Source organism: Battus philenor, unplaced genomic scaffold, assembly GCF_028537555.1.
Source record: "Battus philenor isolate CCGP_79_NKW_IND1 unplaced genomic scaffold, ilBatPhil1.0.hap1 SCAF_27, whole genome shotgun sequence".
Classification (NCBI taxonomy): domain Eukaryota; kingdom Metazoa; phylum Arthropoda; class Insecta; order Lepidoptera; family Papilionidae; genus Battus; species Battus philenor.
The window spans coordinates 7,276,432-7,291,402 of NW_027181690.1; the positions used below are offsets into that span (position 1 = coordinate 7,276,432).

At 38.8% G+C, this 14,971-nt stretch overlaps 6 protein-coding genes across 6 annotated transcripts; 3 read left to right on the forward strand and 3 right to left on the reverse strand.

Moving 5' to 3' along the window:
• Positions 1 to 69: 69 nt before the first annotated feature.
• LOC137925746 (chorion class B protein PC10-like) lies at positions 70 to 633 on the reverse strand. Its single transcript, XM_068769215.1, has 2 exons — positions 580 to 633; positions 70 to 495 (listed from the first exon to the last, which is right to left on the reverse strand). The coding sequence occupies exons 1-2, from the start codon at positions 631 to 633 to the stop codon at positions 70 to 72; spliced, it is 480 nt and encodes a 159-aa protein (XP_068625316.1).
• Positions 634 to 1,018: 385 nt separating this feature from the next.
• LOC137925748 (chorion class A protein Ld2/Ld41-like) lies at positions 1,019 to 1,438 on the forward strand. Its single transcript, XM_068769216.1, has 2 exons — positions 1,019 to 1,075; positions 1,148 to 1,438. The coding sequence occupies exons 1-2, from the start codon at positions 1,019 to 1,021 to the stop codon at positions 1,436 to 1,438; spliced, it is 348 nt and encodes a 115-aa protein (XP_068625317.1).
• A 2,739-nt stretch (positions 1,439 to 4,177) lies between these two features.
• Positions 4,178 to 4,741, reverse strand: LOC137925749 (chorion class B protein PC10-like). Its single transcript, XM_068769217.1, has 2 exons — positions 4,688 to 4,741; positions 4,178 to 4,603 (listed from the first exon to the last, which is right to left on the reverse strand). Exons 1-2 carry the CDS (start codon positions 4,739 to 4,741, stop codon positions 4,178 to 4,180), a joined length of 480 nt encoding a protein of 159 aa, XP_068625318.1.
• Positions 4,742 to 5,090: 349 nt separating this feature from the next.
• LOC137925750 (chorion class A protein Ld2/Ld41-like) lies at positions 5,091 to 5,511 on the forward strand. Its single transcript, XM_068769218.1, has 2 exons — positions 5,091 to 5,147; positions 5,221 to 5,511. Exons 1-2 carry the CDS (start codon positions 5,091 to 5,093, stop codon positions 5,509 to 5,511), a joined length of 348 nt encoding a protein of 115 aa, XP_068625319.1.
• A 3,514-nt stretch (positions 5,512 to 9,025) lies between these two features.
• LOC137925751 (chorion class A protein Ld2/Ld41-like) lies at positions 9,026 to 9,445 on the forward strand. The gene is made up of 2 exons (XM_068769220.1): positions 9,026 to 9,082; positions 9,155 to 9,445. Exons 1-2 carry the CDS (start codon positions 9,026 to 9,028, stop codon positions 9,443 to 9,445), a joined length of 348 nt encoding a protein of 115 aa, XP_068625321.1.
• Positions 9,446 to 11,151: 1,706 nt separating this feature from the next.
• On the reverse strand, positions 11,152 to 11,707 carry LOC137925752 (chorion class B protein PC10-like). The gene is made up of 2 exons (XM_068769221.1): positions 11,654 to 11,707; positions 11,152 to 11,577 (listed from the first exon to the last, which is right to left on the reverse strand). Exons 1-2 carry the CDS (start codon positions 11,705 to 11,707, stop codon positions 11,152 to 11,154), a joined length of 480 nt encoding a protein of 159 aa, XP_068625322.1.
• Between the last annotated feature and the right edge of the window lie 3,264 nt (positions 11,708 to 14,971).

Sequence of the window (14,971 nt, forward strand, 5' to 3'; positions counted from 1 at the left end):
TTTGTTGTTTATTTTACTTGCCGAATTCAATTCGTGAACACATTATTATGTAGATCATTAATGACATATTTAATTGAGAGCTCCACACCCGCACCCTCGCAAGCCGCTGAAAGTGCCTTCAGACAGTAGACCGGCGGCCGGCGCGGGGCCGGCGAAGTCCTCGCTCACGATGGCCACGTCGCCGTAGCCGCAGCCGTACGACACGGCGCCCGCACCGGCGGAGGGCACCGCGCCCTCCAGCTGCGTGCTGCCGAGGAATGGCAGCTGCCCGGCCACAGCCAGCACGCCCGCGTACTCGTTCTCCGACAGCACGGACACGCCGTGCGGTGGCACGGGGGAGGCGCTGGTCACGGCAAAGCCTCCGCCGTCAGCGGCGGCCAGCGCGGCGGCGGCGGCCAGAGAACACTCATGGTAAGCCGGGACCACGTCGTACCGCCCCCCACTGCACCCGCTGTACCCGCGCACCGGCACGCATTGCCCGCGGACACTCTGCAACTAGACAAAATCACAATTAAATTACTCGCATAAAAACTAGTGTAATAGTTTTTAATTTTTTTTTAATTTTGTCTTAAAACTCACCGATACAAGAAATCCAAGGAAGCTGCAGAGGCTTACGATGTTCGTGGCTGGCATTGTGTTTACTTCTTTAGTACTTTGAATGAACGAGGAGTGAGTAGTCAGTGAGTAACTTTAAACTCTTATTCCCGGCTTTTATACAGTCGAGTCATGTATTGGTTTGTCAAATGTTGAAAATTACAAAATTAGCAAAATATGATAGACATGTTAGACGTGACCAAGTTATGAAAGTAGGTGATAATATGCAATTAAATTGTTTATTTTCGCTAAAACGGTTAACCTGTTGTCTTAAGATTGTGGTTCAGAATTCTTTGTTGATGCAAAACCACGTACACGCTGATTAATTGAAGGCGGTTTCAAAACTAATACAAAATCATAGTATAAAAGCATACACGCGTGAAAATAATTTACCAAGTCAGTGAAACAGAAGAAAGAAACAGACATGTCACCGTTCGCCTTCCTCGGAGTATTGTCATGCATGACCGCGTGCGTGGTTCAGGTAAAAGAGGAGCATAGTCCAGAAACATATTTTTTGCGTGTAATTTTTTTTAATGTAATTGTTATCGTTCAGAATGCAGTCGCGCAGTGCGTGGTACCACAATACGGAGCCGGTGTCGCGTTGGGAGGCCGCGGTCTGGGCGGTTGCGGCTGGGGCGCTGCGGAGCCGGTGGGCGCGTACGGCGGGGCCGGGACGGGTGACTTGGACGTCGCCGGCGAGCTGCCCGTGGCGGGCACCACGCTCGTCGCTGGCCAGGTGCCGATACTGGGCGCCGTGCAGTTCGCAGGGGAGGTGCCCGCGGCAGGCGTCGTCACCATCGTAGGACAATGCGGCTGTGACTGCTACGGCAATCTATTGTATTGATGATTTATTAAATCAAGATTTAAAAGAAATTTAATACTTCATTTCCTGCTTTTATTAATACCCGTTAGCACCTCTTCTGATAGTACAGCTCGGAAAAAGAGATTACTCACCGAATCGAACTCGAAGGGGCAGCGTTCGGGAAGCACAAATATCTTCTCGTCCTAAATATCGCAAATCCGAAGGCAAAAGTCTTCGACCGGTGTAAGATGCCGGTTATAACCTATGGATCCGAGAAGTGATCGTTTTCTTTGGACCTTATAAGAAAGTTAGAGGTCGCCCAAAGAGCAAAGGAGAGGGCTACGCTTGCAACTCTACTGCTAGATCAAAGCAGGAAGTGGCAGAGGGCGGGGCTGGACCCGCCATCGTAGCGATTGTTTGCGGAGGCATGTGCCTTGCAGTGGGCGTCTATCGCCTGGTATGATGTTAACGGTGAGTACTCATTTCTAAAGGCGTGATACTAAACATTTGCTAGAGTGAAAGAATTTCAAGAGTGTTGTGAGTGTTTTAAAGAAATAAACAATTAAATTGAGACTGTGCTAATCCATTCATTCCTCCTTATCTCCTATTGACACTGCTATGTAACAATCTTAGTAAAATGCAGAGCATATCGTGTTGTAAGCTTCAGAGGGAAAAATGTTTCCATATTAAATTTTTGGCATTAACGGTATTAAGGGCGTTCGTAAGAGCATAACATCTCTCTTCCTCTCTCTCGTTCGGGAAATAACTTGTGCTATCCTTAAAGAGTTATCCAATTATCTAAACTGCTGCGCTATCCAGATGTTTCTGTTCATGTGAATCGGTTTTGTGTTCGGACTCTAGGTTAACATGTACTTATGCAAAGCGTCCAGTATCTAAATAAATGGAATAAGTTGTAGTAACAAAAAATAGATAACATTGTACCACCGCATTAAAAACTCTATTTCAGATTTTAAGCTAAATACGTAAAATCATAATTGATCCTCCATTTAATAATTTAATAGGTTATCAAATTAGCATCAAAGTATCTGAACAAATAAATAAAACTAGAGTCTCTATTTGTAATATAATAATAACAGCTTATTATTACATGTAAACTAATATAGTTTTGTACGGTACATATACAAATATTACATTTTTTTTAGTTTTATCGGTCTGTCTGTTTATTCCGACTAATCTCTGAAATGGCTCTTCGGATGCCTGTCAGTATACGTCAAAAGACGAGAGTTATACTGACAGGTAGCTGATATATATACGGTAATAAGTAAGTTACGATATTTTTATTTTTTAAAAACCCTTAAAAGGAAAAAAAAAAAAAAAAAAACGAAATAACTTTTTGGTTAAATTCCACGCGAATGAAGTCGAGGGTACAGCTAGATTATAAATATTAATAGTTTATTTCACGAAAAGCCCCTTTGGCGTAAAAACTGACAAGTCATGTCAATAAGCGCTGACACGTTTTCAGATCTTTCCTTCGCGGAGGTAATATTCGTCATTTACAAACTATTACTAGATAATAAAATAGGAATATATTTCCAACTCATTTGTAACATTTTGTTGAAAACATTCGGACACATAAAAAACTAGATAAAGAGATATTCTACAAAAGTAAAGTTTTGATATTAAAGTTTGAGCAAGTCGTTTTAAAATACATTAAATGAGAGGCTTTCAATAATTTAGACTTCAATTTCATGAATATTTGCCGAATTTGGTGAAACAATTATATATAACAATTAAATAAAATGTATATCACAAATTTTATTAGTTTTTAATTTTTAACGTCAACCCACTACACTTAAAGCGCGATACGTTATTAGTGACTATGTTTATTGAATAAGGATATTGATGTATAGTTATAAAACTTATTCAATATCATTTATTTTAAAAGTAAACGGTACTAGATTGGCGATAAAACAGAATGTCATTTAATTTGTAGCATCGGTGCTTACAAATCGCTAGAATATTATTATTCTCAATGGCCGAAATACCTAAAACTAAAATTATAGTGTTTTATAATTTTATGAGAGATTTTTCTATGTTAACTGTAAACATTAGTATGTAACGTAAAATAAATGTTTGGTCATAAGAAAAGTTTGTATTAGCACGGTGTCGCATATGTTATTTCTGTTAGCCTTGCGGCTCTGACAAAATCACCCCAACTGCGCTTGCGGAACCTAGGTCCGCAAGAGCTAACATTTTCAGAACACAGCAGCTCGTTATATTGCTTAAGAATTAAGAAATTCGTTGATCTATACGGAGTGCTTATATCAGCATGGTTGAGTCAGACGTTATCGCTGTTAGCCTTGCGGCTTTTACACTTTCAACTCAACTGGGTGTCCGAAACCATGTTCCTCAATGCCTCTTGATAAAAAGGACTACTTGCAAAAAATACCTATAAACAAAACTGTCTAAAACCCATTTAAGCCCCTAAGGGAATAATGTGACAAAGGAAGCCTGCAGTTGCACGCGTGTTAAAAGCAATAATGTTCATCTATTCATTAATTATTCGTTATCAAAATCAAAAGCAAGTATAAGTTTAGTCATTTGTAGATACTGAACAAACTGTTATCACAGTCAAAATATTATTTAATATTTAGTTAGTTTATATATACAATAGCTCAATAGCGTCAATAGCAAAATTTTATGAAAGCATAATTGCTGGCTACACCATAAAAATGAAATAGTTAAAATAGTTTTGTTGTTTATTTTACTTTCCAAATTCAATTCGTGAGCACATTATTATGTAGATAATTAATGACATATTTAATTGAGAGCTCCACACCCGCACCCTCGCAAGCCGCTGAAAGTGCCTTCAGACAGTAGACCGGCGGCCGGCGCGGGGCCGGCGAAGTCCTCGGTCACGATGGCCACGTCGCCGTAGCCGCAGCCGTACGACACGGCGCCCGCACCGGCGGAGGGCACCGCGCCCTCCAGCTGCGTGCTGCCGAGGAATGGCAGCTGCCCGGTCACAGCCAGCACGCCCGCGTACTCGTTCTCCGACAGCACGGACACGCCGTGCGGTGGTACGGGGGAGGCGCTGGTCACGGCAAAGCCTCCGCCGTCAGCGGCGGCCAGCGCGGCGGCGGCGGCCAGAGAACACTCATGGTAAGCCGGGACCACGTCGTACCGCCCCCCACTGCACCCGCTGTACCCGCGCAGCGGCACGCATTGCCCGCAGACGCTCTGCAACTGAACCAAATCACAATTAAGTCACACTCATGTTACTCACTAATTGAATAGCATTTCATTTTATAATTTCCTCATTAAACTCACCGATACTAAAAATCCGAGGAAGCTGCAGAGGCGTACGATGTTCGTGGCTGGCATTTTGTTTACTTGCACTTCAGTACTTTGAATGAACCAGTGAGTAGTTAGTAACTTTACGCTTTTATTCCCGGCTTTTATACAGCCCAGGCATACCTATGTTTCTCAATTGTTGAAAATTATACGTGACCAAATTATGAAAGTAGATGATAATTTGCAATTAAATTGTTTATTTTCGTCAAAACGATGAACTTGTTGTCTTAAGATTGTGGTTCAGAAATCTTTGTTGATGCGAAACCACGTACACGCTGATTAATTGAAGGCGGTTTCAAAACTAATACAAAATCATAGTATAAAAGCATACACGCGCGAATAATTAATCAAGTCAGTGAAACAGAAGAAAGAAACAGACATGTCACCGTTCGCCTTCCTCGGAGCACTGTTGTGCATGACCGCGTGCGGGGTTCAGGTAAAAGAGGAGCATAGTCCATAAACATATTTTTTGCGTTTATTTTTTTTTTATTGTAATTATTATCATATAGAATGCAGTCGGGCAGTGCGTGGTACCACAATACGGAGCCGGTGTGGTGATGGGAGGCCGCGGTCTGGGAGGCTGCGGCTGGGGCGCTGCGGAGCCGGTGGGCGCGTACGGCGGGGCCGGGACGGGTGACTTGCACGTCGCCGGCGAGCTGCCCGTGGCGGGCACCACGCTCGTCGCTGGCCAGGTGCCGATACTGGGCGCCGTGCAGTTCGCAGGGGAGGTGCCCGCGGCAGGCGTGGTCACCATCGTAGGACAGTGCGGCTGTGACTGCTACGGCAATCTATTGTATTGATGATTTAATAAATTCAAGATTTAAATAAAGTGTAATATTTCATTTCCTGCTTTTATTAATACCCGTTAGCACCTCTTCTGATAGTACAGCTCGGAAAAAGAGATAACTCGCCGAATCAAACTCGGAAGGGCAGCGTTCGGGAAGCACAAATATCTTATCGTCCTAAATATCGCAAACCTGAAGGGAAAAGTCTTCGACCGGTGTATGGTGCTGGTTATGACCTACAGATCCGAGAAGAGATCGTTTTCTTTAGACCTTATAGGAAAGTTAGAGGTCGCCCAAAGAGCTAAGGAGAGGGCTATGCTTGCAACTCTACTGCAAGATCAAAGCAGGAAGTTGCAAAAGGGCGGGGCAGGACCCACCATCGTAGCGATCGTTGGCGGAGGCCTATGCCTTGCAGTGGGCTTCTATCGCCTGGCATGATGTTAACGGTGAGTACTTATTTCTAAAGGCGTGATACTAAACGTTTGCTATAGTAAAATAATTTCAAGAGTGTTGGGTGTATTTAAAAAAAATAAACAATTAAATTGAGACTGCGCTAAGCCATTCATTCCTCTTTATCTTCTATTGACACTTAGTAAAATAAATGAATAAATAGAAAATGAATGAATGAATAGAATCTTAGTAAAATGCAGAGCATATCGTGTTGTAAGCTTCAGAGGGAAAAATGTTTCCATATTAAATTTTTGGCATTAATGGTACATCTCTCTCCTTCGGGAAATAATTTGTGCTATCCTTAAAGAGTTATCCAATCATCTAAACTGCTGCGCTACCCAGATGTTTCTGTTCATGTGAATCGATTTTGTGTTCGGGCTCAAGGTTAACATGTACTTATGCAAAGCGTCCGGTACCTAAATAAATGAAATAAGTTATAGTAACAAAAAATAGATATCGTTGTACCACCACATTAAAAATTCTGTTTCAGATTTTAAGCTAAATACGTAAAATATATATTTTTCGGTAGAAAAATAAATTGTAATAAAAATTATGAAATTTGTATATCAGCTAATGAGCTACACATTCATTCAGCATGTGCTAAATCTGATTAACTACATGTTATAAACATTACACATCGATATAAATGAATCCTTTAATTGAATGTGATTGCAAATTTTAACTTTTCGAGTGTATAACATTTCCACATTTTGTATTTTATACGCGTACATAATTAACTCAAAAACATTGCACTGATAATAACTTAGATACACCTAGAATAAAGAATTGAAGTAGATACGATACGAAATGATATGATTGTGAAAGGGCACGTCACTTTTGCAACTTTATTTGTTTTTTGCTTTAGAGTACTGTATGTTTTCTTTTTCTATAAGCTGCTACGTTACATTAATAACTTATATTTAAAAATTGATGAAACGATGGTGTAATAATTGTTCTTCCATTTAATAATTAAATATCTTATCAAATAAACATAAAATTATCTAAATAAATAAAACTGGATTGTCTATTTGTAATAATTACCGCTTTTTATTACATACATAATAATATAATTTTGTACGGTACATATACCAAAATTATTTTTTTTAAGTTTTATCGGTCTGTCTGTTTGTTCCGACTAATCTCTGAAATGGCTCATCGGATTTTGACGAGACATACTGGCAGGTAGCTGATGTAACAAGAAGTAAGTTACGATACTTTTATTTTTGAAAAATCCTTAAACGTAAAAAGACAAAATAAACAAAAAACCTTCTTGGTTAAATTCCAAGTAAATGAAGTCGAGGGTACAGCTAGATTATAAATATTAATAGTTTCTTTCCAGAGAACCCCCTTTGGCATAAAAACTGACAAGTCATGTCAATAAGCGCTGACACGTTTTTAGATGTTTCTTTCACGGAGGTAATATTCGTCATTTACAAACTATTACTAGGTAATAAAATAGGAATATATTTCCAACTTATTTGTAATATTTTGTTGAAAACATTCGGACACATAAAAAACTAAATAAAGAGATATTCTACAAAAGTAAAGTTTTGATATTAAAGCTTGAGCAAGTCGTATTAAAATACATGAAATGAGAGGCTTTCAATAATTCCAGACCTTATTTTCATCAATATTTGTCTAATTTGGTAATTCAATTATATATAACAATTATACAAGATGTATCGCACAAATATTATTAGTTTTTAATTTTTAACGTCAACCCACTTTACTCAAAGCGCGATACGTTATTACTGACTATGTTTATTAAAGAAGGATATTGATGTATAGCAATAAAATTTATTCAATATCATTTATTTTGAAAGCAAACGGTACTAGATTGGCGATAAAACAGAATGTCATTTAATTTGTAGCATCGGTGCTTACAAATCGCTAGAATATTATTATTCTCAATGGCCGAAATACCTAAAACTAAAATTATAGTGTTTTATAATTTAAGGAGGGATTTTTCTTTGTTAACTGTAAACATTATTATGTAAAGTAAAATAAATGTTTGGCCATACGAAAAGTTTGTATTAGCACGGTGACGGTATATGTTATTTGTGTTAGCCTTGCGGCTCTGACGAAATCACCTCATCAGGGCTTGCGGAACCGAGGTCCGCAAAAGCTAACATTTTCAGAATAAAGCGGCTTTTTATATTGCTTAATAATAAGAAATTATTTGATCTATACGGAGTGCTTATATCAGCATGGTCGAGTTAGACGTTATCGCTGTTAGCCTTGCGGCTTTTACACTTCAACTCAACTGTGACTGAGTGTCCGAAACCGTGTTCCTCAAGAGGCATTGATTGCGAAAAATACCTATAAACGAAACTGTCTAAAACCCATTTAAGCCCCTGAGGGAATATTGTGACAAAGGAAGCCGACAGTTGTACGCGTGCTCAAAGCAATGATGTTCGTCTATTTATTAGTTATTCGGTATCAAAACTAAAAGCAAGTATAAGTTTAGTCATTTATAGATACTGATCAAACTGCTATCACAATCAAAATATTATTTAATATTTAGCTAGTTTATATATATGTCAATAGCGAAATTTTATTAAAGAATAAATGCTGGCTACACTATAAAAATGAAACAGTTAAAATACTTTTGTTGTTTATTTTATTTTCCAAATTCAATTCGTGAGCACATTATTGTGTAGATAGAAGCTGCAGAGGCGTACGATGTTCGTGGCTGGCATTGTGTTTACTTGCACTTTAGTACTTCGAATGAACAAGTGAGTAGTCAGTGATTAACTAAACTCTTATTCCCGGCTTTTATACAGTCGAGTCATGTATTGATTTGTCAAATGTTGAAAATAACAAAATTAGCAAAATATGATAGGCACGTTAGACGTGACCAAGTTATGAAAGTATGTGATAATTTGCAATTAAATCATTTATTTTCGTTAAAACGGTTATCCTGTTGTCCTAAGATTGTGGTTCAGAATTCTTCGTTGATGCAAAACCACGTACACGCTGATTAGTTGAAGACGGTTTCAAAACTAATACAAAATCATAGTATAAAAGCGACGCGCGAGAATAATTAATCAAGTCAGTGAAACAGAAGACAGAAACAGACATGTCACCGTTCGCCTTCCTCGGAGCACTGTTGTGCATGACCGCGTGCGGGGTTCAGGTAAAAGAGGAGCATTGTCCATAAATTTATTTTTTGCGTATATTTTTTTTTAATGTAATTGTTATCGTTCAGAATGCAGTCGCGCAGTGCGTGGTGCCACAATACGGAGCGGGTGTCGTGTTGGGAGGCCGCGGTCTGGGCGGCTGCGGCAGGGGCGCTGCGGAGCCGGAGGGCGCGTACGGCGGGGCCGGAACGGGTGACTTGCACGTCGCCGGCGAGCTGCCCGTGGCGGGCACCACGCTCGTCTCCGGCCAGGTGCCGATACTGGGCGCCGTGCAGTTCGCAGGGGAGGTGCCCGCGGCAGGCGTGGTCACCATCGTAGGACAGTGCGGCTGTGACTGCCACGGCAATCTATTGCATTGATGATTTAATAAATTCAAGATTTAAATAAAATGTAATACTTCATTTCCTGCTTTTAAACTTTATTAATATCCGTTAACACCTCTTCTGATAGTACAGCTCGGAGAAAAAGATAACTCGCCGAATTGAACTCGGAAGGGTAGCGTTCGGGAAGCACAAATATCTTCTCGTCAAAAATACAATATATATATATATATATTTATAATATTTGCTATAGTAAATACATTTTAAAGTGTTGTGTTTGCTTAAAATAAATAAAGTGTTCAATTGAAACTTTGTTTTAGTCCTTAGTATTGCATGCTATTAAATTAAATACATCTGTTGTGAATAATAGAAATAGATACGACACGATAATGAAAGAGGGAGTAACTTCTGCAACTTAATTTGTTTTTGATTTTAGAGTCAAAACACTGTGTTTTTTTATTAAGCTGCTGTATTATATTAAAAGCTAATATTTAAAGAACGATATGATATTGTAATAAGCGACCCTTTGTTTAATTTATATAAAGTTTATGAAATTTGAATCATTTTATTAATAAATATTAATAATTTCTTTATAAATGTTGAAGTCTTAAGTTTTCCCACGTTAAAGGTGCTATTTGAAGCTCATTTGGCACCGAAACTGATAAGTCGTGTCAAAAAGTTAAAATTAAATTGAACATATTTTGTTAAAACAGTATTGAATTAGACGCTTTCAACATTATTAAACCTCACTTTAATCCACATCTACTAAATTGTGTAAATAAGTTATATATATATACATATATATTGATCAAATATTCTTTTATAGCACAATTTTTTTAACTTTTATAGCTAGCAACCCTCTCGGTAGCATTCTTCTCTTTATACAGGCTCTCTTTATCATCGAAAAGTAACCCCAGATATTCATAGAAACCATAATAAACAGTGCCGTTCGATTTTAGTTGCGAGCTTGAAACCCCTATAACATTTACTATGTGATTTGCATGCAGTGCTTACAATTCGTAAGAATTTTATAATTCCAAAGGTTCTAAATACCCAAAATTATAGCGTTTAAAAAAATTTTAGGAGAGATTTTTCTGTATTAACTGAAATAAAACATTCTTATGTAAAGTAAACCAAATATTTGATCATACGAAACGTTTATTTGGGCATGTTGTCGGTAGATGTTATTGTTGTTATCCATGCCGCTCTAACAGCTTCATCTAGACCGGACTCGCGGAGCCGAGACCCGCAGAAGTTAAAAATTGCATGAAATTATATACAATGGCTATTTAAATTCGCTTGAGAATTAAGATGATTGGTGGTTCCATACGGAATGTTTATATCAGCATAGCAACCAATTTCTTCAAGAAGCCTTATTTGCAAAAACTTCCTATAAACAAAACAGCCTCAAAACTATTCAAGGCCCCGAGGGAATAATGTAACAAAGGAAGCCGACAGTTGCACGCGCGCTCAAAGCAATAATGTTCATCTATTCATTAAATATTCGTAATCGAAACACAAAGCAAATATACGATTAATTATTTGGAGATACTGATCCAACTGCTATCACTATGAAAATATTATTTATATTTAGCTAGTTTATATATACGTCAATAACGCAATTTAGTGAAAGGATAATTGCTGGCTACACCATAAAAATGAAATAGTTAAATAGTTTTGTTGTTTATTTTACTTTCTAAATTCAATTCGTGAGCACATTATTATGTAGATTATTAATGACATATTTAAATGAGAGCTCCACACCCGCACCCTCGCAAGCCGCTGAAAGCGCCTTCAGGCAGTTGACCGGCGGCCGGCGCGGGGCCGGCCAAGTCCTCGCTCACGATGGCCACGTCGCCGTAGCCGCAGCCGTACGACACGGCGCCCGCACCGGCGGAGGGCACCGCGCCCTCCAGCTGCGTGCTGCCGAGGAATGGCAGCTGCCCGGCCACAGCCAGCACGCCCGCGTACTCGTTCTCCGACAGCACGGACACGCCGTGCGGTGGCACGGGGGAGGCGCTGGTCACGGCAAAGCCTCCACCGTCGGCGGCGGCTAGCGCAGCGGCGGCGGCCAGAGAACACTCATGGTAAGGCGGGACCACGTCGTACCGCCCCCCACTGCACCCGCTGTACCCGCGCAGCGGCACGCATTGCCCGCAGACACTCTGCAACTGAATTAAATCACAATCAAGACACATGCTTACAAATAGTTCAATAATTTTGTAAAAAAATTCTCTTTTAACTCACCGATACAAGAAATCCAAGGAAGCTGCAGAGGCGTACGATGTTCGTGACTGGCATTGTATTTACTTACACTTCAGTACTTTGAATGAACGAGTGAGTAGTCAGTGAGTAACTTTAAACTCTTATTCCCGGCTTTTATACAGTCGAGTCATGTATTGGTTTGTCAAATGTTGAAAATTACAAAATTAGCAAAATATGATAGGTACGTTGGACGTGACCAAGTTATGAAAGTAGGTGATAATTTGCAATTAAATTGTTTATTTTCGTTAAAACGGTTATCCTGTTGTCTTATGATTGTGGTTCTGAAATCTTCGTTGATGCAAAACCACGTACACGCTGATTAATTGAAGACGGTTTCAAAACTAATACATTCCATAGTATAAAAGCATACGCGCGAGAACAATTAATCAAGTCAGTGAAACAGAAGAAAGAAACAGACATGTCACCGTTCGCCTTCCTCGGAGTATTGTCATGCATGACCGCGTGCGTGGTTCAGGTAAAAGAGAAGCATTGTCCTGAAACATACTTTTTGCGTATAATTTTTTTTAATGTAATTGTTATCGTTCAGAATGCAGTCGCGCAGTGCGCGGTACCACAATACGGAGCCGGTGTGGTGATGGGAGGCCGCGGTCTGGGCGGCTGCAGCAGGGGCGCTGCGGAGCCGGTGGGCGCGTACGGCGGGGCCGGAACGGGTGACTTGCACGTCGCCGGCGAGCTGCCCGTGGCGGGCACCACGCTCGTCTCCGGCCAGGTGCCGATACTGGGCGCCGTGCAGTTCGCAGGGGAGGTGCCCGCGGCAGGCGTGGTCACCATCGTAGGACAGTGCGGCTGTGACTGCGACGGCAATGTATTTTTTTGACTGAATCATTATTTTTATAATCAATAATTTATCATGTATAAAAAATCTGTCTCCTACATTTTTTCTATTAATTCATTTTTTCTTAATTGTATACTCACATAAAGTAAGGTATGATTATCATTGCTGAGATCTCGTACGTAGGTGTACAAATAATTACAAGTATGTGTGTGTACAATGAGTTACACGTGTTGTCTTTACGACAACATAGGCTATATGCAACTTGTTTTTTGTTTACTTGATATTTACAAAAGATAATGTAGTGAATCCCACAAAACTTAATTAGCGATGATATTAAAAAAATCTGTAATGTACGTTGTATTGAAAAGTAAATTGTGGATTTATAAGTTATACAATAAGTTCGTGGTTTTCCATTCGTAAAAAAATAAGTGATTTTGTCACTTGGTTAATGAAAAAAATATTAAAACTTTGTCTAATATTTGTTTATAATTGGCTGTAGGCGCTTTCTAACGAACGCGCGATGTCATCGAAGACCACTGCTTGATCACTGCTGCCCAACTACTTGCTGGACACATCATAGTTGAAGGTTTTTAAAACAGAACTGCACTTATGTATATCACAGTAACATACCAGCACGATGATTAATTACTATAGTGCAACCGAAATCGCTGTACCGCGCCTCGGGTATGTGCAAAACGAAAGGGGCGGGAGTATCTTCCGCTCATTTCAGCCAGTAGATCACTGACGTCTACAGCGACTGTGCCGTTTTTCTGGACCCTCGCGATTTCTTGAAGATCGGCAAAGGAGTTTTGTTATCGCTATAGTTTCTAATTTAAACTCTTATATTTCTTTACCATAAGAAAATATATTTTTTTTCATCAAATATCTGAAAGCTTGGAAATATTGCTATGAAATAAACTATCTATAAGTCAAGGAGACAAACGATTAATTCAACAACTACTTGTTTTATTTTTGTGTCATATCTTTGTGTTTGGCAATTACTCGTGTTCATTATTTAATAATACGTTAAAGTTATATTGGTGTTGGCAGTAATACTGAGAAGTTAAAATAGTAGAACTTCTTCATTGTCACTTTAACCGTAGACTACACGACTAGATATAGGCCTCTTCAATAGACTTCCAATAGAATTGGGTGGAATCGGCTTGCTTTTAGTTTACCTGCGACTTTAGTTTCTATCTACCTTGTGTCTTGTGTGGACATCCCTAGTGCCCTCTCCTGAACTTTATGGCTCCAACATCTGTTCTGCATGCTATATGGCCCGCACCGCCTCTCAAACTTACCATGTTTATTTATAATTACAATATTTAATGTACAAAATATTTTGTTTAAATTTAACCTTGTAAGTATCAATAAGTACATCATGTAGACTTCGAGAAGAATGGGGCACATCTTAACTCAATAGAGGTATCAAAGGTTTTCTAATAAATAAAATGTCTTTCTAAGGAATAAAAGAATTAATAATAACTAATATATTAATAATTGCTAATAACTTATCTAAAGTTAATATACAATATTTTCTGAACAGCCAGAGTGACGTCATACGGACGTAGACTGGCGAGGGTTGATAAATAATCTCAAATCGACTTAGACATTTCGCAATGAATTATTCATACGCTTTGCTTTAACGTCATTACCAACCCCTTGTACTTAATACTTATTGCGTGTTTTTAAGATACGAGCTGATTCATTATGTTAAACAATATTAATAGATGATAATTTTAATTGTCACCCAAACGCGTCCCTAGCAAATGAACCGCCAGAGAGCAATTATCTTAGCACCCTATAGTAAGCTCGTGGTCAAAATAGAATAAGGACAAATGTTACCATAGATAAATATAATATATATTTTATGTCAATGTAAAAAAATCCTGAATCAAATCGACGATGAAATCGATCAACGACTTGCAACACTGTTCCATCTGTGCGCAATACGCGTAATAATAAAGGTTACTTTTGATAGTACAAGGCTACCTCTCGTAAACCCTATCTTGTTTTGAGACTTTTATACCCCTTTTATGATTTTTTGTCACATCCTGTTTTTTATTTTTATGCTCCTCTTAAGATCCATCTTTCTTTTTCTTTCTTTCTTCCGTTCATTCATAGCCTCATCTCCTTCGTCTTGTTCCTCAAATATCTAAAATAATACATTGGAAGTTATTGTATGGAGAACAAAGTACAATGATTTGTTTAATTTAAACGACTATAGTTCTTAGCTTAGTCGTAGTTCAAACTAAGTCAGTCTTAGTTAATATTTTACGCTTGAGTGTTCCTTCTTTATAATAACTATTAGATTTATTATAACGCTGAGCGGTTTTCATTTTCAAGACCCCTTTCTGACCTCTTCTGACTAATTATATATACCTTATGTAAATTTCGACAAAAATCCCAATGTATAAACTTAAAGTAATTTTACTTGACGTATAAATAAAGTACATTAAATCGTCGCTAAAGGCTTACAAAAAAAGAGTGTTGTAAAAGTTGTT